Source organism: Neophocaena asiaeorientalis, unplaced genomic scaffold (genome assembly GCF_003031525.2).
Source record: "Neophocaena asiaeorientalis asiaeorientalis breed wild unplaced genomic scaffold, Neophocaena_asiaeorientalis_V1.1 scaffold251, whole genome shotgun sequence".
In the NCBI taxonomy this organism is placed as follows: domain Eukaryota; kingdom Metazoa; phylum Chordata; class Mammalia; order Artiodactyla; family Phocoenidae; genus Neophocaena; species Neophocaena asiaeorientalis.
In genome coordinates, this window is record NW_020173377.1 from 9526103 (window position 1) to 9554031 (window position 27929).

A 27929-nucleotide genomic window follows, 5' to 3' on the forward strand; every position below is an offset into this window, starting at 1 on the left:
TCCCCTGGGCCAAGCAAGTGTCTGACCATGAAAGGCACTCTGCGTTCTGTGGGTCACTGCAGTTACAACTCAAACTAACGGCTGCCCCCCTGCTGCCCTGCAGAAGCAGTGTTCTGGTCTAAGGTTGGTGGAGAAACTGATGCGAGCCTTACTGAGAGTCAGTACCAGGCTGCCGTTATGGGCTCCTTACAGAGTTTCCAGTGGTGATTTTCATGATGCTTGATTTCTTCCCAAATTCATGGACTTGCACGCTTAGCCCCCGCTCAGGAGGGCATTCCACAGTGCCAGCATGATTGTCCAAGTGTCACATGCATGAAAAAAGCCTTTAGCAATCCTGAGATTGGGAAGGAAGTTTCTAGGAATTCTGTGTGTGTGCTTGTCTTCTCATCCCTGATTGTTTGGGCTTTCTCTTCTTTCAATTTCTATTCTGCTTCTATTCTTTCTGTTCTGTTGATGAGTATCTATCTCTCCATGAGCTTTCACTTTTTTGCAGTTTGCTTCCCTCCCACCTTTCCTTTCACATCTCCGTGAATTTCCCCACCCCTGTAAACAAGGCTCTGCCTCTTGCCTGTTGGTCTGTTATCACTCCCAGCTCCTAGTTTTGGCCCCCTTCTCTCCCTTCTTCCTGTCTTCCTTAGAGCTGGCCGCAGATGAGAACCAGAGTTTGAAAGTGTTTCTTCTTGCTCTGTTTATGGAGTAGAGAGCCCGGTGTTGATGGTGAAAACCTGAGTATGTCCTCATTTCAATAAAACCTATATTCCTGATATAGTGATGGGAAGGGCTTTTGGACAAGTGAAGTACACAATGATACCGCAAATATATGTTCTTGGGGTTTCCAATTTTGCTTGATACCAAACCATTCAATTATTTGTATTCCATTACCCTCCCACCACCTTGGAGTGATCTTAATGATCCTTGATAGGTGTAAATGTGGGCACTGAAGATGGACCAGCATGGGGTCCTTTTTCCTGGATCACATTTTTTTTCATTAAGCTCTGAGTTTTGTTTATGCCACTAACGAATTGGTCATTTTGCTCGCAAAGAGGCTGCCAAGGTTTCTGATTAAAAGCATAACATCAGCCAAGTAGACAGATGTTTGGAAACATCTGGGTGTTCAGCACCATTGACACTGGACATGCCCAACCCTGACTTCATAATACCCCACAGCCCTCTAGTTAGTTCAAGGTTGCCCAAAAAAGAAAATTTAAGTGTAATTTTAAAAAGATCTGTTCTTCTTTGGGGGGGATGCTAAATGTGCTCTGGCTCTTCTTAAATTTCTCCTATTTCAGATATCCAGGTTCTTGGGTTCTTTTCAGCCTGTTACCATTCAGTCTTGCCTGAACCCTGGAATTCAAGTCGGAGCTCTTTCCCTGGGTCTCTCTTTGGCAAGACGCACTGCAAGCTCTGTTTCCCGTCTGCTAAGCTCCACTTCCTTTCTCTTGTCCCCAGAGCCCCAGTCCCTGCGCTCGGGTGGTAGCAGCTATTTTCTGCGTAGACCGAAGCCTAATTTACCAATTACAGAATGGGCAAACCAGCGTTATGTTACATAACTAGACTCAAAACTGAATTCACAATTTTGAATTTTGAGGGTAATTTTTGAAGCGTTCCTTTCTTTTTTAGGGCACAGAACCTTCTGCTAGGTTGTCATCTGTCGTATCTTATATGATTAAAGGGTCAACTTGCTCAGTTTAGCAGTGAGTTAACCGAGACCCACGATAATCCCGTGACTTGGAGTCTCTTGGTTCTCTGAGGCTGCTCCGACTCACCTGGTCTGTCCACTGTCTCTTTACTAGATGAATGCAGTCACCTCCTGACTTTGTTTCTTTCTTTTTTTTTTAAATTAATTCATTTATTTTGGGCTACGTTGTGTCTTCGTTGTTGTGCGCGGGCTTTCTCTAGTTGTGGCGAGCTGGGGCTGCTCTTCGTTGCGGTGCACAGGCTTCTCATTGCGGTGGCTTCTCTTGTTGTGGAGCACGGGCTCTAGGCGCGCGGGCTCAGTAGTTGTGGCTCATGGGCTCTAGAGCACAGGCTCATTAGTTGTGGCTCACGGGCTCTAGAGCACAGGCTCAGTAGTTGTGGCCACGGGCTTAGTTGCTCCGCGGCATGTGGGATCTTCCCGGACCAGGGCTCGAACCCGTGTCCCCTGCATTGGCATGTGGATTCTTAACCACTGCACCACCAGGGAAGCCCCTGACTTCGTTTCTACCAACCAGTGTTGCTTTCCTTCCAGGCCTTTTCCATTTAGTAGCCACAATGATCTTCTTATTTCCCTAATCTGATCATGTCTGTGCGTCTCCCCCTCTTTCTTTCTTGTTCTCTCTCAACCATATTGAGGACCTCTCACTTCTCTGCAGAACTCAGACAGACTCCTTGCTGTCCCTGCTTTGCTGTCTGGCCTCTATGCCACACCCTGCTCTCTGGGCACCAGTCACCCTGGCTTCCTCCACACAGGGCCTTTGCATGAGCTATACCGCCTGCCGTGCTCCCCTCTCTTCGGCACTTTTACAACATAGCTCACGTCTCACCTCATCAGTCCTTGTTTTGAAACCTCCTCCCCTTCTCCAGTCTGGGGTTGGATGCTCACCTCTTACCACCTGTCACACTTGCAGGGTTGCTTCTGTCATCTCTTCAGTTGCTGGGGCCTGTCTTTCCCACCAACTGTATACTCCGTGAAGGCAGGAACTAATGTCTCATTTACTTACCTTTTCTTCCCCAGTAGTTACTTGGTAAATTATTTGAAAAAATAAACGGTAGTGCCTACAGGGACGTTAGTAGAAGCCTAGAACTAGAGCCTGTGTGTCTTGACTTCCAGACCAGAGCATTTCCCTTTCATTTCAGGAGCCTGAAAGCATTACCTGATGGACACTGGAATGGTGGGTGGTCTGGAGGTCTCAGCATTACGATCCAATAATGGGAGTCTTTTCCCCTCTTGTAGTGTTAAAAATCGGTTGGGAAGTGGTGGAGGTAAGACAGTAACGGCTTATTTTCCTTCTCATCCATTTTTTTGTTTAACTTTTGGCATCTGCTGCTGTTTACTCAGATTGTAGTGTGAACATTTGCTTTAGGCCAGCATTATTTAGACACACTGAGCTTAATTTATAAACAGTTTGTGGATGTCCTGTGAAGAATGCAGTGAGTGCCTGATACTCAGTCATCCCGTCAAGCTCAGGAGGAAAGTAACTCCTTATCCATGGTGTGACTCCTACCTGCCCCCTGCCCCTGTGTAGAGCGTGTTTTCATTATGGGGGACCCTGGACACAGGGGGAATCTGTGAAAGCCGTGGATCCTCTCCCTAGGATAACTTTTATAAACAGCACTTACATAATGCCATCTAGTTTTTAACTCTAAGTTTCAGGTATACGGCATTATAATTTGACATCTGTATACACCACAGAGCTATCAGCACCGCAAGACTGTTTACTGTCAGCCACTGCACAGTTGATCCCTTCCACCCATTTTACCCACCCCTCCAACCCCTTGCCCTCTGGTAACCACGCATCTGATCTCTGTATCTGTGAGTTTGTTTTTGTTTTATTTTGTTCATTTGTTCTGTTTTTTTAGACTCCACATACAAGTGAAATCATACTTATTTGTCTTTCTTCTTCTGGCTCATTTCACTTAGCCTAATGCCTTCAAAGGCCCATTCATGTTGTTGTAGATAGCAGGATTTCTTTCTGTTTGTGGCTGAGTAGTATACTGTGGTATATACATATACCACGTCTTCTTCATCCATTCACCTATCTATAGACACTTATGTGGTTTCCATATCTTGTCTATTTTAATAATGCTGCAGTAAACATAGGGATGCATATATCTTTTCAAATTAGTTTTCATGTGCTTTGGATAAATACCCAAGTGGAATAGCTGGGTGATATGGTAGTTCTAGTTTTATTTATTCTTAACTGTTTTCCGTAGTGGAAAAATTCCCACCCACAGTGTACAAGGGTTCCCTTTTTTCCACACCCTTGCCAATGCTTATAGCCATTCTGACGGGTGTGAGGTGATAGCTCATTGTGGTTTTGATTTGCATTTTCCTATTAATTAGTGATGTTGAACATCTTTTCATGTGCCTGTTGGCCATCTGTATGTCTTCTTTGGAAAAATGTCTATTTAGATCGTCTGCCCAATTTTCAATGGGAATTTTTGGGTTTTTGTTGTTGTTGAGTTGTATGAATTCTTTTGTATTTTGGACATTAACCACTTACTGGATATATGAATTGCAAATATCTTTTCCCATTCAGTAGGTTGCCTTTTTGTTTTGATAATGGTTTCCTTTACTGTGCAGAAGCTTTTTAGTTTGATGTAGTCCCATTTGTTTATTTTTGCTTTTGTTTTTCTTGCTTTTGGAGTCATTCCACAAAAGCATCAATAAGACCCATGTCAGAGAGCTGACTGCCTATGTTTTCTTCTAGGAATTTTATGGTTTCACGTCTTACATTCAAGTCTTTAATTCATTTTGAGTTAATTCTTGTGTATAATATAAGATAGTAGTCTAGTTTCTTTCTTTTGCATGTGACTGTCCAGTTTTCCCAACACTATTTATTGAAAAGATTGTCCTCATTCCATGGTACGTTCTTTGCTCCTTTGTTGTGAATTAACTGTCCATATATGTGTGGGTTTATTTCTGGGCTTTTACAGTGCCATCTTCCTGCTATAATGTGGTGAATGAGTTACTGTTGTGGGCATTCTTCATGTGTCAACCTTTGTGATCTCATAACAAACTTGTGAAGTTGCTGTTGTATTATTCCAGTTTCACAGAATAGGAACTGAAGCACCCAGAAATGCAGTAACTTTCTCACAACTGATAGTGGCAGATCTAGGGCTCAAATTCAGACCCAACTGGCTCCAGAGTCTGGCTTCGTTTATGCACCCATGTTCAGAATTTTACTTCCTGTATCAGGAGGATGTAGACCGCGAAGTCTGTGGGTGGCTACTGCTTTGGACTTTGGACTCCAGGTTAAAAACCCTGAATTTGAAGCTCCCAGTTTCTTCCACATCCTCCATCATTCTGCTTTAATTTCATCACAATCCATATTAGCAGTTGAACAACCAGAAGGGCCTCATTCTAGACAGTGCACTCCTAGGTACCTTCCCTGCCTTCTCCTCCTGGCCCATCTTTCTCCTGTCTTTAGCTGTTGCTTGCTACCTTCCTAAATGTCACCTTATCCAGATTCACTCTTGGTGCTACTGTTTTAAAATTTAAATTAAAATGTATTTATTCATTATTATCGTAGTATCGTTTACTTATTGTTTTTCAGTTGATGCACTTGATTTTAATTAAATGAATTGATTTTAAAGCAAAACATTTTATCAACACCTTAATGCAAAACGCTGTGCATTTGACAAGGATAGACTTATGTAAAAAATTACGTCTGTAATCTGTGAAAATAAATCAAAGGTACCAATGTTATTAAGTTCTAGCTTACGTATTTACTTTTCGGTAAAGGGGGAAATGAATGAGTATCATTGAAAGGTGGAGGGCATATTAGCATCAAACTGGGATTTTCTTTTCACTGATGTGACTGAAAGAATAGAAATCATGGAAATCTGTTTTTTACTCAGTGTTTTAGTAAATTCAGAGCAGCCACTCAACACTTAACATCTCAAGTATTTGGGTCACACCTACCTTTGCTGTTTATTGTCCCTGCTCAAGGACACGTTTTGTTTTGTGGGAAAGACAATATTGCTTTAAAATGGAACTCTGGGGACTTCCCTGGTGGCGCAGTGGTTAAGAATCTGCCTGCCAATGCAGGGAACACAGGTTCGAGCCCTGGTCGGGGAAGATCCCACATGCCTCGGAGCAACTAAGCCCGTGCACCACAACTACTGAGCCTGTGTTCTAGAGCCTGCAAGTCACAACTACTGAGCCCGCGAGCCTAGAGCCCATGCTCCACAGCAAGAGAAGCCACTGCAATGAGAAGCCCGCGCACTGCAATGAGTAGCCCCTGCTCACCACAACTAGAGAAAGCCTGCGCACAGCAACAAAGACCCAATGCGGCCACATATAAATAAATAAATAAGTAAATTTAAAAACAAATTTTTTTTTAATAAGTAAATGAAATGGAGCCCTGCCTGAAAACGGAGAGTTGCACCTGTGTGGTTGCCCTTCTGTGCTGCTGCATGAACTCCGACCACGTCTTTAGAAATTATTGGTAGGTGGACAAAAACCCGCATTGACTGTGTGCTTGCTGAATTTCTGGCACTGGGTTAAGTGCTTTCTGCGTGCGATTTCTTTCAGGCGTCAAAACAGTCTCACCAGGTAGGCACTGTTATTGCCATTTGAATAATGATGGAAACCAAGACACAGAGAAGTCAGGTAACTTGCCCAAGGTCACCCCGCTGTTAAGTGGCAGAATGAGATTCTAACCCAGGTCCGTCCATCCCGTGAGCTCATGGCCCTTCCTACATTCTGTGCTCCGCAGCGGCTACCTTTGGTACATTTTGTTGTGAAACAGAGCAGTGTTATCAGTGATCATCAGAAAATTGTTGCATGGTGGCTGGGCAAGTTCTCTCTTTCCAGCGTTATATGTAAACAAAAATTTAGCCGCTTTCGGAAGGTGGGGGCAGTACGTGCATGTAGTGTGCTGTGTGTCCTAGTGAGAAATACTGTAAAATGAAAAATGAGATGAGTGTTTCAGGTTGTACAGTTCCCTAATTATGCTTTTAATTATTCATGAAAAAGAAGTAAAATGACCCCTGGCAGAGGCATAAATGATTTAGGTAAAATCAAATATTTATAAGATGCTGCGGAGTCCCTGGATGATTGTAACAGATGCGCTCAAAATTCTTTGTCTTCATCTTTTGGATGCAAAATGTTATGGATAGAATCTGTAACCAGCTGAGAGTAATCAACAGTGTTAAAGACAATACTGAGCTAATTCATAGGTATTTGGGCTTTCGAATATTGGTTTAACACAATAGTTTGTCTTCTAAAATATATTGTGTTCTAGGGATCACCAAATGACAACCCCTCCTGCTAGTTCTTAAGTTTTTTAATGGTTGGGAAAAAATCAAAAGGAGAATATTCCATGACGTGTGAAAGTTATATGCGAATTTTAGTGTGGATAACTAAAGTTTTATCGGAATATAGCCTCACCCATTCATTTACATATTGTGTTTGGCTGCTTCTGGGCTACTAGGACTAAGTTAAGTGGTTACAGCAAGGGCCATAGGACCCACAAAGCCTTAAATATTTACTGTCTCACCTTTTACAGAAAAATTTTGCCAAGCCTTCTTCTAAACCATGCCTAGCACACACAGTAAAGGAACATGCCATAGCATGTTCAATCAGCATAAGAAACACTTGCTTTTATTTCATTTTATCCTTTAATTCTCTGTCCCACTAATTGAATGTTCACTGTATATTTTTCAAAAGTTGAGAGAAAACTGCCTTTGAAAGCAGTAAAAAGGGATTATTACAAGCAGGGTTCCGTCACTTGCTCTTTTTTTTTTTTTTAAACGTCCTTATTGGAGTATAATTGCTTTACAATGGTGTGTTAGTTTCTGCTTTATAACAAAGTGAATCAGCTGTACATAAACATATATCCTCATATCTCCTCCCTCTTGTGTCTCCCTCCCACCCTCCCTATCCCACCCCTCTAGGTGGTCACAAAGCACCGAGCTGATCTCCCTGTGCCGTGCGGCTGCTTCCCACTAGCTATGCTTCCCTTTTTACAGAGAAGTGCTGAACTAATTGCACTTGTTTTAGAAATGGGTCATTAGTCTAGTCCCTATCTTTTATTGAGACCTAATTTTCATGCAGGATTTCTCTCTAAGGCTTGAACTGGCATCTCTTTAGGAAGAGGAGACAATGAGGATATGAAAGCTTTTCCCTGCCTTAAATGAGCTTAGCTTCCAATCACAGGCCATTGAGTATGTTGGTTGGCACATTATACGTATTCACCAGCCAATAAGTGTTTGTTAAATGAATGAATGAATTCACTTTAGACAACAACAAAAATGTGGGGGGCGGGGGAATGTATGACTTATAAAATAAAATCTCTTTTTCATCCACTTGGATATTACATTCCTTTTGAAAAAATAATTTTTCTGGTAGTAGAAGCCCACGTTATTTGTTCTTGATTTCTCTTTTCCATGTTTCAAGGAAGAGAGATGTGACTTTGAAATTTAGGGTTTGAATTGATTGAGGTTTTCTATGTTAAGGACTTCTTACGTGTTCTTCCGGATGGGCTAAGCAAAATTTTCTTATGCTTAGATTTAAAAGACGTAGTAAAGTAAATCTACTTATCTGCAGTTACTTGAGTGACTTAATGAGTAGAATTTTCACTGTACTTTCCTGGACCCCATTATCAAATATGAAGACATTTCCCAATCCCAGCTGTCTTCCCACTGTTATCTCCTTAATATTGGTAGAACCTACAAATTTTATTTCCTGACGCCTTGCTTAAGTTTTCTGATCAAAGAAACGTCTTCTGCACCTGACTTACATATATATTTCCCATCTCATTCCAGACCTTGAATCTTGGGATAGCCCCAGGAATCAGTGTTTAAAAAAGAAAAATAATTTTGATCATCAAGCAGATTTAGGAGACCCTGATTCAGAGCCACCTACTCTATCATTGTCTGTTTTTTTGTTTGTTTGTTTTTCCAACTGTGAAATGGTTAAGAAATTCTGAGACCGTTCTCTGGGAATTTTCATGAGTTAGAGTCAACTGGCTCTTGAGAGCGTTCAGCAGCTAGAATGTGCTAATTTATTCAGACTAATGTTTTTGACTTGCTTTCTAACAGGTATGTGGGAAGTAATTCCCATCATGTAATCATGAACTTTTATTTGAAGCACGGGAGCAATCTTTCAAGTGTGGTTTTGAAACTCATTGTCGTTTCCCTTCTGCTTTACACAGTTGCCATCCTTCTGAAAGACGACTATTTTGTCAGCGGTGCTGGCCTCCCTGGCAGATTCAAAGCTGAGAAGGTGGAATTTCATTGGGGCCACAGCAATGGTTCTGCAGGCTCTGAACACAGCATCAACGGCAGGCGGTTCCCTGTGGAGGTGAGAGAAACTTGAGATGTCAGGGGCGGCTGTGCTTTGGGTCTTGACATTAAAGAGATACTTTGTCTTTACCCCCAGTCGTCTTGCAAATCAAACTTGTACTGTCCCTGCCTTTGTCTCTGGAAATCTTTTATATACAGCATGACAGCTAGATAGCCATCCTCAAGTTCCTCATCTTTGTTTAACTGGTGAAGCATGTAGACCTTGTGGACGTCATGGTTTGAGTAGACTCACCCCTGGTAGATGATTTCGGACCCTTCGTTTCATTCGATGCGGCTTCTTTGCCCTGTCCTTTCGGAAACCCTGCTTTCCAAAGTGACATTCTGTACGAAACTCTGGCCACTTCGTTTTCACCCTTTAGAAAACAGAAAAGGTAACTGATATGTGAAGGGGACTCAGAACCATCTCTCAGTAGGGAAGCTGCTTTAAGGTTTGTGTGCTGTCCATGCTGTTGAGAAGGAGGCTGTGGCCGTTGGTCGTATGACTCGCTGTTAACTTTGCGGGATTGACATTTTACCTCCTCTGAGTCGGTTTTCTCAAAGATCCGTGAAGAACGGGTAGTGCAGTAGGTCATGTGTATCTTTTTGGCGACTGAGGGAGGGAGCTTGTTTCCAAACTCCGTTTTTAATCTTTGGTGGGGACAACACATCTGTTCCATGGCTAACCTTATTTTTGTACCTTTAATCAGGATCAGGATGTGAATATTCTTTCCTTGGGACAGACATATTTGTTGATTGTTTGGGTGCCCACGTGGTAAGCTTTACAGATTTGTAGAAGAACTGAGAGGGTTTGTACCCAAGCCTGTGGCTGTACTCAAACATGGAGTGACAGCTCTTAGTGTTCTGTGACTTTAGTAAGTCATGACCTACTTGGGTCATCTGATGAATACTTGCAATCCTCCTCCATAGAGATTATGGAGATTTGTGCATAATCTAGGGTTTCATCACTCACCCTCACTCCTCAAGCCCGTTCATGGGCTTTAGACAACCTTGAACCTTAGGTGAAAAATCCCTTTAAGAGGAGAAAATCAATAGTATTTCTTTGTTTATAGATGCTTATATTCACATATCGATTTGTTTCTTATCCATGCTTGCCTGAGAAACCAGAGATCACCATGCTGAGAAAGTGCTGCATATTTCTTTTCTTGTTGAGCTGACAAATTCACAGTATCAAGTATTCTTTCCATATTAGGATTCCTCTATCCTTGGGACTTCCTGTCCTAGTCACATTAAAGTTTCTACTTAATGGGCTCTCTTTCTCCTTTTATGTTGAATGAATCATTTCTTTAAAATCTTAGCTTGATTTGTACTTGGAAAACTTGATTCCTAGAAGCCAAGTTGATCAGATTTTTTAAGTTTGGGGTTTCTCTTTTGTTCCTGCTGGCCAGTTCCATTGGCAGTGTCGCTGAAGGCAGAATTTGTGCCTAGCTAGCTTTGCTCTAAAGCTTCTTTATCCTAGAAATGGGTTGCCATTTGTTTAGTTAATGTTGTTCCGGACAAAAGACCTGTGCTTGAAGGTTTGAAAACTTAATTTGGCAGCTGCCTTGGAAAAGAAAAACTCTGGAGGAAGGAACTGGGAACTTCTGCCTCATTCCTAATCACAGTCCCTAAAGCCTGTCTCCTCCTATTTGAGTCTGGAAAAATGAATAGACTAGATGCATATTCTTTTGAAAACTTATTACTTTAAATGCATTTTGTTTTTTACTCAAAGATGCCCATGAAATTCAGAAACTAATTACAAATGGGAGCTACAACGCCCAGACTTATTTTTGACCAAGCTATTCGAATTTATTTCTTCTAAGTCATGTCACATGGTAAGGCTGCCTATATTAATTGGGTGCTTCATTGAAGCCCATCTGGTTCATAGCTTGTTTTTTTTTTTTCTAATGTGATAAACATGTTAAATTACTTAGTGGTTGTATTTGGAGGAACTTGAATTTCAGAGATTAAAGGTAATGGGAGCAAAGTGAACTTTAAAATATGCACAGAAAAGTTGCTCACTTTTGCGGAAGACATGTCTGTGATATGTTAAATTGTTTTATTTGAGTTCTTTATTAACACCAGCTCTCCCTGAGATTTTTACACTGTTTGAACATCTCAGACTTGGTTTATGTCTTTCCACATAACTACACTGCTTTTCAAGAAATTAAAATGAAAGTGAGACAATTATAATGTACCATGTAGTAATTTATCAGCGTTGGGGACATTATTTATTTTATATAGAGTCAGAGAAGAGTCATTGTGGAAGATTGGGATGGGATTGGTAGAATACAGCATTGGTTCTCAACTAGAGACCGTATCCTCCTCCTCAGAGGACATTACGTGTTTTCTGGGGACGTTTCTGGTTGTCACTGTTGTGGGCATTGATATGCTACCAGCATCTAGTGGATAGAGGCCAGGGATGCTGCTCAACATCCCAGTTCATAGGACAGCCCCACCACAAAGAATTATCTAGCCAACATGTCACTATTGGGAGACTCTACGGTAGAGAACGCAGTATGTTTAGTGGAATCCAGCCTTCCTTTACTCATGTGGCATCATTTGAAGTAGATTTAAATAAAGAAGACTCAGGGCAAAGTTGTTCCATCCTCTTGCAGCTTTTTTTTTTTTTTTTTTGCGGTACACGGGCCTCTCGCTGTTGTGGCCTCTCCCGTTGTGGAGCACAGGCTCCGAACGCGCAGGCTCAGTGGCCATGGCTCACGGGCCCAGCCGCTCCGCGGCATGTGGGATCCTCCCGGACCAGGGCACGAACCCCTGTCCCCTGCATCGGCAGGCGGACTCTCAACCGCTACGCCACCAGGGAAGCCCCCTCTTGCAGCTTTTGGAGAGGAAATGTACCTTGCTTTATGGGTCAGAGCATTGCTGGTCCTGGTTTCTTTAGATTCCATTTGGGATAAAGTCAGGACCTTGGGTATTTCACCAGCTTCCTCGGTGCTCCAGTGCTGCAGGTTGAATTTTAAGCATATGCCCCACAAGACTCTGGATCTGCTCCCTGAGGGTAAATTGCAACAAACCCAACTTTGTAGGTTTTGCTGCTTCCCAGGAATTCTTTGAGGTCATCTACAACAACTTTGTACACATTGAGAAATTAAACTTCTCCACACTTTCCTGGCTGAAATCCTGGACTCAGCCTTGTAGTTCCTATACTTAAAAACGTCCAGTCTAGGGCTTCCCTGGTGGCGCAGTGGTTGAGAGTCCGCCTGCCGATGCCGGGGACACGGGTTCGTGCCCCGGTCCGGGAAGATCCCACATGCCGCGGAGCGGCTGGGCCCGTGAGTCATGGCCGCTGAGCCTGCGCATCCGGAGCCTGTGCTCCGCAGCGGGGGAGGCCGCGGCAGTGAGAGGCCTGCGTACCAACAACAACAAAAAAAACAACATCCAGTCTAGTAGAAAAATAAATGTCGTTGTGAAAATGAAGCAAAAGTCTTTCAATAGCAGCGTTCTTTACAGCTCAGTTAAAATTAGAAAAGAAAGTTGGAATCAGATGACAAGGCTAGAAGACTAGACCCACTTTGGATCCTCAGAGGCACTCACCTCCTATGTATTCAGCTTTGTCTCTTGTCTAGCAGCAAATTTTTCTTGAGTGCCTTCTGTCATGTGGGTGCTGGGTTACAAAGCTGAAGAGGAAAGAGAGTCCCACCCTCAAGATATTTATACTCTAGTCATGACACAGAAACTGACCAAGGAGTCACATAAACGGCTGTGTAATATCAGTTGTGATATAGTCTCTGAAGGAGAGGGACATTTTGTCATGAGACAGAAGACCTTGGTGGAGACAGGTATTTATTAAGAGGGAAAAGATTAATTGGAGCCTGCCCATAGAACAGGGGTGTGCAAAGGCCCTGAGACAGGTGATACTTGGTACATTTAAGGAGTAAAGAGAGATCAATGGGGATTTTGATAGGTAGGATAATACCCCTCCCCCAAAAAATGTCCACTCACTAATTCCTGAAAATTGTGAACGTATTTATCACTTTACATGGCAAAAGGGACTTTGCAGATGTGATTAAGCATCCTTAAAGTCAAAGGGCTCAAAATATTCCTGTGATTAAAAGAGTAGTCCTGTTTGAGTTCTTCTGTGGCCACTCCTCTTTGTATTATCTGTCCAACCACAGTTATCTGTGACGGCTACTACCCTATCCTAAATATTCTCCCTACCCCACACTTACTCCCTGTTTTAAATAAGGGTTCATGTAACACTAACAGGAATTGAATCATGCGGTATTTCCACTGATAACTGAAGTCGGAGGTAGTGCATAGAGAAACCTCCAGATAAATCCCTCTGAGAGCTCCATTAAGGTAGAGGTTCATTGCATGCTTGTTGTCTGAGGTAATTAAAATCTTGTTTATTACAATAAGAGATCCAGGAGTTGTTGATTCAGACTTATGGGTGCTTTATGAGTTGAAGTCTTCAGTAAGCTTAAATGATCCAAATTGATTGTGTGTGCCCTTTCCAGTGAAACTCACAGCTGGTTCATTTCAGCTCAGTTTGGAGCATCTTAGCAAGTGAGTAGAAGAAAATACATTTTTCCTAATATATACCATGCACACACTACCATATGGTCCAGGGCTGCAGTCCCTTAGCTGAGACCCTTGAGGCCAGATGTTTTAGAATTCGGAATCTTTTTTAGCAAGGCATGATGGTACATATGCCGTTTATATTTACAGAAGACACATCGTGGGGTCTGGGCCTATACGCCTTGAATGCATTCATATTTCTGCAGCATGTGGATGAATATTCACACGAAGGGGGAAATATCAATATTCAACGTAGCTTCACATCTCTCCACATCAGATTTTACCACTGAATTAGTTTTTGCACCATAAATATCAATAATAACAGAACACCTTCGATCTTGGAGGCTTTTGAGATTTCACAGTCACTGATAAAGGATTTATGGACCTGTGTTTTAAAAACTGGGTCCATAGTGTGGCACTGCTTGTTTATGTTGCAAAGAGCGTAGGTTATTACCACCCATGACACAAGCACACTGAATTATTTGTCTCCCTGCTGGGCTGGATATGTCTGGGTACTACTCTCACCCTGCTCTCTGCTCTGTCCCGGTATTGTACAACATTCTTAGTCAAAGTTAAGGTTTGTCCAGGGGACAAGAAGTTGCTAGTGTTAGGCTGAACTTGTTCCATGATTGGTTCCCATTGAACATTCTGTTTGAGACTGCAGTTGCCTTCAGTATCCACGTCTGTGGGTATGTTACCTTCACCTGCTCTGTATTCCCTCCTGTCTGTCCAGCCCCTACCTTCCTACCTAGAGTCAGACTAATGATTTGCTTTTCATTTTGTGAACTGGATCTTGGTTCTTCCAGTGCTTCTGTCACATTCCTGTTAGATGGTTGTCTTGCACTGGACCCCTAGCTTATGTCCAGGTGACCTGCATCTGCCTTCCTTGTCCCAGGTGAGCTTATGCACTTGTGACACACACAGAGGCCTCACCCCGTGTCACCCTCTCTCCACTCATGCAAGCACGGCAGGTACCACGCAACTCAGATGTGGACCAGTCCAGCCAGGGATCGAGCTGCCACATTAAGTCCTGGCTTCAGTGGAGTGACATTCTAGAACAGGACCAAGGGGGATGAGTGCAGTTTGCCTGGTGCTCGTTCGTGTATCCCCGCTTTTCTGCTGGAAATAAAGGTTGCCATATGAAATGCCTTCTTGAAGATTTACTTTATGCATCGGCATACCAAAGGCTTTTAGAAGTCCTCCATTGAGGAAATCTGTTTGACTGTATTTAAATCAGTGTTTTTCCAAACTCACGTGACCAGTGTAAGTTAGCTACATCACTCTTTTGGAAATGAGGTTCATAACTTTCTCCTTTCCTCCTTTAATCCATATTCCTTGTAAGAAATGGAGTCCTGTTTCAATAAATGTTTTCAGAGAACACCAATCATGATCTGGATTTCCATTATTTTGAAAACTATAAAACCAAGAAGGCTTGTTCACAAAACAATTGTTTGGTGTCTCTGAACTCAGTGCTATCTTGCTTTGTCATTAGAGAAAACTAATTGAAGGAAGTCATTGTCATTGAAGGAAGATTGAGACTTTTTCTATTAAAAATAACTTTGGGGGCTTCCCTGGTGGCGCAGTGGTTGAGAGTCCGCCTGCCCATGTAGGGGACACGGGTTCGTGCCCCGGTCCGGGAAGACCCCACATGCCGCAGAGCGGCTGGGCCTGTGAGCCATAGCCACTGAGCCTGCGCGTCCGGAGCCTGTGCTCCGCAACGGGAGAGACCACAGCAGTGAGAGGCCCGCGTACCACAAAAAAAAAAAAAAAAAAAGAAGAAGAAGAAGAAGAAGAAGATTTGAGTAGGCCCCAGTACTTAGAGTGTGCTCAGTGGAGAAGTGCATGCCTGATTGTATAAAGCCAGAGAGTGGGTTTCGTGAGGCGGAAGCAGCCTTGGTCCCTTCGTGATGTCTGACAGTTCTCGTCACACACAGTCATCCTGAGATGTGAACTTGACTCAGGACTGTTTGATGGTGTGCCACCAACATGTGGGGCGCTGGTAACTGTTTGGATCGTACTGAGAATCTCAGATGAGCAGATGACACTCTCTGAAAAGAAACTTGGTTAAATTGGAGGTATTCTCAGTATAGAAACTTGAAGACCCCATGGGGGGCGGGGCTTGTATAACCAAAAAGCAGGCTTAGGGGGGCCGTGGTGGTGTTGGAGTGTGGTGCTGGTGTTACCGACTCGGGTCCTTGGACTCTTGAACGAATAGAAATTGATAAGAGGCCACGTGAGTAATTCAGGCAAGCCTTTACTGGGACTGGTGCTGAGGGAGCCCTAGGAGGTCAGGCTGGTTCCTTAAATGGGGTGAGGGTGGGGGGCTGATCGGGCTGGAGGGGTGGCGTTGGTGGTCTGCCTGCCCCCTCGGTGGTGCTGTCTGCAGGGTTCGTATGCAATACCCTGCTTTTGCTCTTGCATCTCAGAAATGGCAGTTGGGTTTTGGCCCTTTGGTATCTTATTGTTCATAATTGCCCCGACTGGGACTGCTGCATGCATGAAGTCATTTTCTAGACCCTTATCGTTTCTTTGTATTTTGTTCCTTGAGGAGACGTTTGTCCCGGAGCAAGCACTGCAGTAAAGGGTCCCAGGTCCCAGCCTGTCTCACTGGTGATTGTGATTGTAACATGATACTGTAGACACCATTTAATAAGCTTTACCTATGTCTGGAATGTTTCAGATCTCACCCAGTTTAATTTTCTCACCAGCTTTATGAAAGAGGTGCTCTTATTATACCCTTCTTACAGATGGCACGACTGAGCTTCAGGGACGCTAAGTGGCTTGGCTGAGGTTTACTACTAGTACTCCAGAATCTGGGTTCCTCTGTCTCCAAAATCTTAACTAGCATTCATTTTATTTGATAAGTTATTTCATTGTTTTTCTTGTCATCAGTGTAGGTTGTTTATAGAATGACCAATGCAGTAGAAATAATTCTGTTGTAATCTTTTTTTGCGGTACGCGGGCCTCTCACTGTTGTGGCCTCTCCCGCTGCGGAGCACAGGCTCCGGACGCGCAGGCTCAGCGGCCATGGCTCACGGGCCCAGCCGCTCCGCGGCATGTGGGATCCCCCCGGACCGGGGCACGAACCCGCGTCCCCTGCATCGGCAGGCGGACTCTCAACCACTGCGCCACCAGGGAAGCCCTTTTGTTGTAATCTTAACCACTGTTTATTGTGTAACAAGAGAGGGGAAAAAAAAAAAAATCAAAGGGCTTCAAATGTTCAAAGATGGCTGAACCAGTAGTAAAACATACAAAGAGGAGAAGTAAAGGGAACAGAAAATGCCATCAGCTCTTTGGGTAGACATACCTGTAGCAAATACTACACATTTTATCTGCCTTGACCACTTCAGTCTATTTTTTATCATGTCAAAAGCAACGCTGTCTGATAGGAAATAGAATGCGAGCCATACATTATAATTTAAAATTTTTGGTTAGCCACCTTACAAGAGGTAAAAAGAAAGATGTGATTTTAATAATTCATTTTATTCTATACAATTTATATTATACAATAATAATCATTGTTACAATTTTAATCATCAACTATTTTTACCCAAATACATTAAAATTTTCTATTTCAACATGTAATCAAGATTAAAAGTTATTACTGAGATATTTTACATTTTTGTTTGTACTGTCTTTGAAATCGGTGTGCATTTTACACTTAGAGCACATCTCGAGTCAGACCGGCCGCATTTCAGAGGCTCAAGACCCACATACAGTTGTGGCTACTGTACCCGAAATGTGCCAGACTTAAGGGTTCCAGACCTCAATAATGAAATTGAGATAATAAACTAGCCAAAAGACTAACAGAAATTCTCTAAGAGGAATCTTTATGCTGAATCTGTGGTAATTTTTACACTTTTTCTCTTCCAACAGAAAGATAATCAGTAGTTCACTTTTATATTGGAGTCTGACTTGGTTGTTGGAGAGCCTTCCCCTGGATGTGATACAGGTTTTCTCTTTTTCCTTTCTAAGCTTTCAGGTTGTTTCCCATTATTTATTTTCACAACATGCGTTCCTGGGGCCTTGAACACTGTTCTTCTCAGAATCCATTTGCAGGCTGGGGAAGCCACATATAGCTGGTTAAGGAGACCTTTGTGCCCTGAGGGCAGGGATGGACCTCAGGCGGCCTGATCAGATGTATTGTAAGTTCAGGTCAAGAGGATTTATGGGCATCTGGCTCAGAAGCACACCCCACACCTCCACTTTTCTTTTGTCCTGTCAAAATTTGAACAGGAAGGTTTCAAGCCATCTTAAATCTAAAGCCTTTAAGAAGTTCTGTAGTGCCGACGTCACTCAGAAAGGACAGTTGGAAAGATTTATAAGGAATAGAAAGAAGTCAAGATTGAAAGGAAGTCTATTTCCTCTCTCGCCTTTAAATCCCCGGCGTAGAATTTCATAGTGCCCCACTTTAATGGGATGGGAATGGATTCCTAAACCTTCCGTCTCCGGATTGTATGGCCTGGCGCTATGTGCAGCACAGATATTCCTCTGGATACATTTCCTGCGATATACGGAGACCAGCTGGGCAAAGTTACCAAAACCCTAGTTTAGTTAAAAAAATAAAATTTTCTGTCTTAAATGTTTGAGGATATCTTAGAAGACAAGGCTGTTAAAAAAACTCAGGTTAATACATGAAAGATACTTGGGTTAATAGTAAAATAACTTCTAAATCCCAGCTCTTTCTACACAGATAGAACTTTGATTTTTGAATTTCCCTATTGAAACCTTTCAGTATGCAGGGAATCTTCATACTTTCAGTATGCAGGGAATCTTCTTAATTTATGCTTCATTGTTCACCATTCTCTGATCAAGGAAGGCTCTGAGTGAAAGAAAACCCATCCCATGATCTTCTGACATTTCTCAGCCTGACTCTGCCTTTGAATTTGCCTGTCTCTATCTCTGTCTTCTTTTTTCTTTCTCTTTTTTCATCACTTTATTTATTTATATTTATTTTCTGGCAGCGTAAGTGTGAGCTGCAATAACATAACTATACGTAGGTAGCGCCCTTAGAAAAATAGGCCCTTGGTCTGTTTTCTAGATTCTTGTTAGTGCGTCTCAATGCTCTGTGTAAAAAGTGATCTGTCGTCAGATATATTTAGGAAATGCTGCATGATATGTCTTCCTCTTATAGATTGATAATAAGCAAATACAGTAAAACTCTTGAGAAATATTCCAGTAGAGAAACCTGCATAATTTTCATTTAACTGGGAGTCTCCCAAACTCAGGTGACCATGGAACTCTTCTTATTTGTATCTCCTGCGGGACTAACGACGAAGAGAATGAATACACGGGGACATGCAGTGTCAGGTAGTTCCACAGAGAGTCCTTTTCCATGTCTGGATGCTGTCTATATAAATGTTCAAATGACTTCCTTACACTCTGCCTTAGTTTCTAAATTATCGACAGTGTTTCCTTGTTCAGTTGATGAACAGAGCCTTCTCTGCATGGGACACAAAGTGCCCTGGCCTCAAGGGACCTGTATTTCAGCAGGTGCTAGGGCCCTGAGGCCAAAGCCTGCCTCTCCTGCTTGAGCAGGCAAGGGCAGAGTGATAGGAACGAAGTCAGCGAAATAGTCAAGGTTCCGATGATCTGAGGCCTGTGGACCGTGGGAAGCTCTGTAGTTTTTACTCTAGGCCAGATGGGAAGCCCTTGGAATGTTCTCAGTAGAGGAGCGGCGCTATCTGGCTCACGTTTTACAAGGATCCTTCTGGCTGCACTTGCACGTGGAGAACAGACGTCAGAAGATGGTTATAATATTTCAAGAGAGATGATGTTGGCATGTGCCAGAGATGGGGGCAGTGGGAAGAGGTTGAATTCTGGTGGTTTTGAGGGAAGAGCGTATTAATCGAGACGAAGTGTGATATTGACGTTATCTTAGAAAGTTTGTATTTCTTGGTTAGGAAAAAACACAATTTGAGGAGAGAAAATTGTCGGTCACTGAACAGTCTGTAGTATTTTATCGCATTTCATTCAGTTTTTAAAAATTCTTTTAAATCTCTATGTCATCTTCAAATTGTACTTGTGTAATAGGTATTATATACCAGTTTTGATTACATACTATATGTTATACACTAGGGAAGAATGTAGCGTGGGGAAATGATTAAACATGACAATGATAAAAACAAAGCCCATTTTGGAAGGCTTCATTTGAGTTAATAGATGTAAAGTGCTCTCAGCAGGACTGGAACATTCTAAGAGCTTATTCAGTATTCCCATTATTATTATGTGTGAATCCTCTCCTTCCGTGAGGCAGCAGGTCCTTAATCCATCCGTTTACTTTCTTTTCCACTATTTCCACCCAGGTTTAAGCCATCACCGTCTCTGACTTTGACCAGTGTTATAATTTCTTAACAGGTCCATCTTGCCGCTGCAACAGTCCACTCCGTATCCAGTAACCAAAGTTTTCTTGTAAACACTTGAATTGCATTACATTGTTTTCTTTAAAATCCTCAACCAGGGCCTTCCCTGGTGGCGCAGTGGTTGAGAGTCCCCCTGCCGATGCAGGGGACACGGGTTCGTGCCCCGGTCCGGGGGGATCCCACATGCCGCAGAGCGGCTGGGCCCGTGAGCCATGGCCACTGAGCCTGCACGTCCGGAGCCTGTGCTCCGCAACGGCAGAGGCCACAACAGTGAGAGGCCCGCGTACCGCAAAAAAAAAAAAAAAAAAAAAATCCTCCACCGGTTTCTGATCCCATGTTGAACAAATTCCAAAATCCGGCCTCGCCTTGCAAAGCCCTACTTGATCTGGCTCCTACTCCCCGACCTCCCATTTTCACTGACTGCTTCCTCAGTCCAGAATATTCTCTCCCTGTTTATCACTTCTCGTAGCTCATTCCTTCCCTGATCCTACCCGTTATCAGTTACACGCTCTCTCCCCTCCCAACTCAGCCACTTTCTTTCCTGTTACCCACTTTCATTTTCTTCACAGCACCTATCACTTTTTGAAATTGCTTATTTACTTGTTTATTTTTTTATAAATTTATTTATTTGATTTGTTTATTTTTGGCCGTGTTGGGTCGTCGTTGCTGCACGTGGACTTTCTCTAGTTGCGGTGCGTGGGCTTCTCATTGCAGTGGCTACTCTTTGCGGTGGCTTCTCTTGTTGTGGAGCATGGGCTCTAGGCACGTGAGCTTCAGCAGTTGTGGCTCACGGGCTCAGTAGTTGTGGCTCGTGGGCCCTAGAGCTCAGGCTCAGTAGTTGTGGCGCACAGGCTTAGCTGCTTCGTGGCATGTGGGATCTTCCTGGCCCAAGGCCCGAACCCCTGTCCCCTGCATTGGCAGGCAGATTCTTTTTTTTTTTGCAGTACACGGGCCTCTCCCGTTTTGGAGCACAGGCTCCGGACGCGCAGGCTCAGCGGCCATGGCTCACGGGCCCAGCCGCCCTGCGGCATGTGGGATCTTCCCGGACCGGGGCATGAACCTGTATCCCCTGCATCGGCAGGCAGACTCTCAACCATTGCGCCACAGGGGAAGCCCGGCAGGCAGATTCTTAACCACTGCGCCACCAGGGAAGCCCTGTTTACTTGTTTATTAACTCACTCCCCCTCCCCCACCCACGTACGCTGCATGTAAGCTTCTGGAGGAGAGAGGGGTCTGTCTGTCATGTTCACTGCTGCATCTAGGCTGCTGCTGGATATGGTCCCATAAAAGGGTGAGCAGTAATATGTATGAAGGAACCAACATCCTCATATTGAATCTTCATCTTGTCCTCTCAGTGGTTCAAAGGGTAAGGGAGTCTAATCCCCAAGAATAGAAAGTTACAATTCACTCATAAAAAGGACATTTAAAGAAGCAGATCCTCCCCTCAAACTACCTCTTGTATTAAGGATGTGAAAGACCCAGATAAATTAGTTACTCCCATATAAACACATTCATTCTGTTGCCTCATGCTGTGAGGCTGAGGGTGAGGCGTGCAGCTCAGCAGAACGATCTTTTTAAGGTCTGTTCTTCCAGAGTGGAGCTCTTATATTAAGAATCATTACAGCTACAAGACAGATTGTTCCAATTAGTCAACGAGGTCCAGGTTTTTGAGAGCTGTTAATATGTACATGAGCAATTACTGTAGCAGAGTTAAAAGGTGTGCCCTTGGGAATTTTAGGTGGAGATTATCAGTTTCCTTCATGAGCGAAAGCAGGAGCCCTGAGAATTAAGTGCTGCATTTCTCTGCCAGCTCATTCACTAGAGGGTTCTCCAGTGCCCAGACCCACGGGTTATGAGGTTGCCAGGTTCCTCTCCTCTGCCCCACTCTCACCCTGTCCCAGACCAGGGCCTTCCTCTGTGTTCACTGAGACCCAGACACTGTGATGAGCATTTGGGAATTTCTTGGTAAGATAAACAAGCCCCTTGACTTCAGGGGCCGCCTGAGAGACTGGCAGAGAGAATCTCAACTGGAATTTACATCAAAATCAAGTGGGCATTTTTAAATTTTCCAAAACCAAGTTCAAGTGATTTCCACTCATTCCTAATTAATAGTAAATGAAAAAAAACAAAACTAAACAGAAAAGCTTGATTGAATGTCTGTTTTTCTACGTTGTGATAAAATGCTACGTTCCAGTAAAACGCTCCTGTGAACACCGTGCCTCTCCCTTGTGCTCAGATGCTCACATGCTCTGTCTTCTTTGCAGAGTTTACTAAAATCCTGTGACATAAGCAGGCACTGGATTTGGAGTTAAAAAAACAAGTGATTTGTAGAACCTGGGGGTGATGCCCCCCCCTTTCCAGTAGGCCAGTCTTTTTGAATGGTTGCACATCAGCAAGTCAATCTCAAAGGTGCCTGAAATCCTGAAGTTCCTCCATTTGAGTTAAGGTATTGCTGCCTCTTCAAATGCTAATATAAGGAAAGGAACAAAATGTGAGTTTTATCTCTTTTGGACACGTTCGTAAAGCTCACCAGATCCCACTCCTGTGGTAGCTAGCAAAGAGCAAGGCATCACTTGGAATAAGATGCAAAGGCGGTGGTCCAGTGGGACTCCACGCTTCCAGTGCAGGGGACACGGGTTTGATTCCTGGTCGGGGAACTAAGATTTCACATGCCACACGGCGTGGCCAAAAAAAAAAAAAAAGGTACAAAGGAGGTAAACTCTGAGCGAACACAGGTGGACACCGCTGGATGAGACACTTCCTGTGGGAGAAGGAAGGACTAGATATAGTGTGACTGAGGGTGTGGATTGTGGGGAGGCACCCAATCCAGTAGTAATTAGATCTGGCCATCAATGAGCTGGCCTCCTCTAGAGAGCAGGCGATTAGAATGAACAGTGGGGTGCGGAGAGAGTGTGAGAGTGGGTCTTGATATTTGTGAAGGGAGTCTCATCAAAGAAAAAATCAACTTAGTCTTTGGGAGCCCAGAATGGAACCAGGACCAGCAGAAGCCGACTCTGCTCAAGAAACTGGTTACAGCTCGGGCACAGCACGCAGGCCAGCAGCAGATGCCACCCAGGGCCTCTCCTGCTTCACATAATTCAGGGGAGGTTTTTCCAAATCAGATTCCCTCAGTCCCTCCAGGGACCTTCTGAGTCAGGTGTCGAGAAGCAAAAGCTATTCCCCCCTAGTTCTGCCATCAAAAAACAAGGCCTGGGATAATAATGATGGTTAACTTCGTAAAAAGTACTTACTGTGTGTACTTAGAGCACTCTTCACACATTATGTCATTCAATCATCACTTATTAAAAACATCTTTCCAGGGCCTCCCCTGGTGGCACACTGCTTAAGAATCCGCCTGCCAATGCAGGGGACACGGGTTCGAGCCCTGGTCCTGGAAGATCCCACATGCCTCGGAGCATCTAAGCCCATGCGCCACAACTACTGAGCTGGCGCTCTAGAGTCCGCGAGCCACAACTACTGAAGGCCGCGCGCCTAGAGCCCGTGCTGCGCAACAAGAGAAGCCACCGCAATGAGAAGCCCGCGCACCGCAACAAAGAGTAGCCCCTGCTCACCGCAACTAGAGAGAGCCCGCGCGCAGCAACGAAGACCCAATGCAGACAAAAATAAATAAATTTATTTATTAAAAAAAAATCTTTCCATAAGAAAACAGCAGTTAATAATCAGTATCTCTATTCTTCTGATGAGAAAAGTGAAGTAAGAGAGACATCCTGAGAGACATCTCAGTAGAGCCTGAAGTTGTCTCGGTAGAAATCATCTAAGAAGCCCTAGTAGTCTGAGGTTAGATGCCAGTTTCTGCTGATCACAGAATGATCCCTGTTATCATTTTGATCTGTTTCCTTCCAATATTTGCCAGGGGTTGGGGGGAGTATAAGTATAGTCAGTATCAAGGTGAATACAATCATGGCCTGCTTTATCACTTCACGTATTGTGAATATTTTCCATATTTTGAAATATTTTTCACTCCTTCAAAAATAAAATTTAATTTCCTTACTTGTCCTAGCTGCATTCTACCAGTTTTTCATAATTAATGCATTTTACTTTAAGATCCAGGAAAAAAAATTAACAGAACAATGAGTCTAATTTAATGTCATTTCTGAGACCTTCTATTTCTAAGCAGAAACAAGTACAGGGGCAAAATATTCAAAGCATAAAAAATAACTTTTTCTCAATATGCAAATAGTTTTGTAGTCTTTTGATTTTCAAGGTAATATATGTTCATTATAAAGTAATTCAAACAATCTATGAGTTAAGAAGAAAGGACATGTTTTTCTTGCAAACACATAGCGCTCTAGAAATGCCGGTATGCTGTGCATAGTTTTATAGGCTCATTTCCACTTGCTGGACGAGGGAAGTCTTCCATTGTCAGTAAGTAGCTGTCTGCATCATGCTATTTAAATGCTGCATAGCTCAGGTTCTGAGGAGATTACCGGGGTTCAAATCTCATCACTGCCACTTAGTAGCCATGTGAGTTTTGGGCATCCACTTAACCTACTCCTTTATCTGTAAACTGACATTTAGTGCTAATATCTATCTGACGAGAGTGTTTGGAAAAATTAAAAGTATCATATTTATAAAATGCTTGGTTTAGTGTCACACAGTAGGTGATAGATAAATGTTTGCTTCTCCATGGCGTGAATGTGACATATTTTAGTTTCGCAGTGCTTTGTTGTTTTGTTTTTTTTTTGCGGTACGCGGGCGTCTCACTGTTGTGGCCTCACCTGTTGGGGAGCACAGGCTCCGGACGCGCAGGCTCAGCGGCCATGGCTCACGGGCCCAGCCGCTCCAAGGCACGTGGGATCCTCCCGGACCGGGGCACGAACGCGTGTCCCCTGCGTCGGCAGGCGGACCCTCAACCACTGCACCACCAGGGAAGCCCTCGCAGTGCTTTGTTGATGGCCATTTTGGCTCTTTCCAGTTTTCCTGGTATTAACATCACAGCTATGTAGAGCATATATTTGGGATAAACTCAGGTTCTCTAGGGACCAGCCATGTGACATGTACGTGAAAGGAATTGTCCTAGATGCTATTTGACTTGTTGACATTTGGGAATATAAACCAACATGAGTCAGAACTGGCTTTTTCAAAACAAGCTGGAAATCTCTGTTAGAAAAAGCTCGAATCTCTGCATTTATATGGATACTACGCTCCTTATGTAAAATGTACTTCACAACTTACTGGTGGGCTAGAATTGGTGATCAGTTGGGTTTCATATGCAGGATGTTTAATCTCAAAGCTCAGGTCCTTTGTGTTACAGCTCACTCTGCCTTTACCTTCATGAATTAAGAATATTCAGGATGCTATAGGAAAAGTTACTTTGGTATTATATCATGTGGCTTTATATATTTTTTTTGAAAATGTCTATAATAATAATAATTACTTTCCCATACCAGAATGCAATATAAGAGTTCCTAATACAGGGCTAATAAACCTCCTGAAATTGCATGTGAAATTTTATACAATTAGGTGTGGTTTTTTTTCTTTTTTAATCTACTGCTTCATTCAGACTCTAGTATTGTTTTCTGATCCTCTCTCCCCATCCCCGAAATAGTAAAGAATCAGGAGAGAAAGGAACAGATTTTTTTCTATAGGACATTTGTCTTTTACTCTCTAATGGATAGAATATATAAAATTTACATAAAATTATATTCATAACCTCATTAATAGTCTCATGAATTTTCTAGAGTTCTGAAAACTCACAGTGAAGGCTGCTATAAGTGATTATTTTTACCACCATCCAACGGGCAGGGACCATCACTGTCTCATTAATTTCTATAGCCTCAGTGCCAAGCACAGAACGCTGGACACCTATTTAAGTATTTTGTAAAATAAAAGAATGAATCCACTGCTCTTTATCTTTTAGTTTAGACATATAAGGAGTCTTCCAGCTCAGATTCGCAAGAACTAGCTCACAAAACGTCTCTTTTAGTCAAAGCTAGTTCTTGGTGGTGCACCAGAGTCAGTACTGATGGGGATTTTGTTTTGACACACTGAGTGGCAGGCACGATGCTTGTCGCCTTCCATTGGCTCAGGAGAGGATGGAAAGTTCAGCAGGTCTTACCCAATCGGCTTTATTCAATATAAGTAGATGACAGTGTGAATGATGGAGGAGAAGATGAGGACGGGCAGAGAGCTGGAATTTGAATAGGAGGTTCAATTTTTTTGACATGTCTAATGTTATTATGAATGGGGATGGAACCCTGGTTTTGGGTGATAGGTAGAAAGATTGGTTCTAGGATTGATGGAACCTTGCGTGGATTATTAAATCGATTTGCTAAGAACTAGAATGATACACCTTTTGGGTCTGAAATTCACCTAGCAAAAGCTTAAGATAACAAACCTAGTGGCACTAGTGTTTCAAAAGTATTTTGTACGTGAGCTATAAGTGGCTTTTCTGTAGAACTATTATTTCTACAGAAATAAAAGCTGGTGTTTCCATTAGTAAAAACGGGTAATTGAATTCTTTTTCTTGGCTGTTCTTTTTTAAAAACTTTGTTCTTCAACCTTCTTATTGCATATTTGTTAAAGTAATATGATAAATAAATTCAAACAAAAACGAACTCATTTCTTAGGAAGACACCTCACTAATTAATTAAATTTAACCTCCAAAGGCTGCAGTTTAATTTTACTGCTATATATGTTGTGGTTAAATTACCTGTTCTAAACAGTTTAATAAAACAGAAAAAACCAATAACAATACCTATTATCTGTTCAGTAAATTATACTTTTATGTTATATTTACATGCAACCCTGAATCAACCTGATATAAATATATATATTAATAAGCAGATATTGATACCTTCATAGTCCTTATGAAAACATCAGGAAATCAGAACTTCCTTTTGGCTAAAGATGGAACTGATCAAAAATAGAGTTACAATGACATTTACCTCAACTGTCCATTAGCACTGGTAATACAAAGGTATATTTCCCCAGTGTATAGCTATTTGGAAATTTCAGCCAAAGACCCCTGACTTGTCCAGTTCTTTTTACATCTTCTTGCTGGGATTTCTCCAACCATTTTTATTCCAATGTTATTAGTAAGTGGTCCATCTGGTTTGGAATATTTCTTATTGCTATGTGTTTCTCCAAGTATTATTTTTAAATATATATTACTTTTCTCTTTTCATCATCCTTATTTACTTCTATGTATAAGAGAAAAAAAATCATTTCCAGGCTAGGTTACCTAAAATAACTAAGCTTTCTGAGTTTTAGATGTATCCAAAATCTGCCTTTTTTTTTTTTTACTAATATGGAAACCCAGGAAGACAGATTATTTTGAGATCCCAGGAACAACTTTGGCAGTGCCAAGTCTTGCATATGAAAAGGTTCAAATCCTGGTCTATGGTGAATGTCAAAGAAGGTACTAGAATATAGCAAACCCTGAATAAATATAAGTTTTAAAAAATACTAACAAGATTCTAAGATATTGTGCAGTAATCCTTTAAGAACAGTGTTATGAACCATATTCCTAATGGGGACTACTTAAATCTTCAATGAAAAGCTCATCTGAGGGCCTGTCATAATTGTTTTCACAAATATGAAGAGGTTCAAAGAAGTCTAGCTTTGATCATTATTGGAAAGATGAATGAAATAAGGCTACTTACAGGGTGTAATTTCAGTGGTACCAACTCTTTCTAGACACTCATTGTCATCCTTTTCCAAGTCCTTTTTGCCTTAATTCAGTACTTTGGTTTAACTCAACCTGGTGGTGGTAATGAATGAATTCCTTTTTCTTTCAAGTCGCTGTTAGTGATCCCCATCTCTTCACCTTTCCATGATGTAATTAATTTTCGTAATAGTTTTAATGAAAGTTCACTTTTTTATCTTTGTGGTAGTTTTAGTACTAGGAAAAAAGTATAGAACATATACTTTTGTTTGTTTTGTTTTTATTTTTGGCTGTGTTGGGTCTTTGCGGCTGTGTGCGGGCTTCTCATTGTCATGGCTTCTCTTGTTGCAGAGCACGGACTCTAAGTGCGCGGGCATCAGTAGTTGTGGCTGGCGGGCTCAGTAGTTGTGGTT

The 27929-nt window shown here is 42.5% G+C and overlaps 1 protein-coding gene across 3 annotated transcripts in view; it reads left to right on the plus strand.

Annotated features, from left to right (window-relative positions):
• PTPRG (protein tyrosine phosphatase receptor type G) overlaps positions 1–27929 on the plus strand; it is a 717425-nt gene that overhangs the window by 416726 nt on the left and 272770 nt on the right. For all 3 annotated transcript variants that reach the window (XM_024746428.1, XM_024746430.1, XM_024746429.1), the window contains exon 4: positions 8862–9010. In XM_024746428.1, the coding sequence (XP_024602196.1) occupies positions 8862–9010 (149 nt within the window). The remainder of the gene's footprint in view (positions 1–8861; positions 9011–27929) is intronic.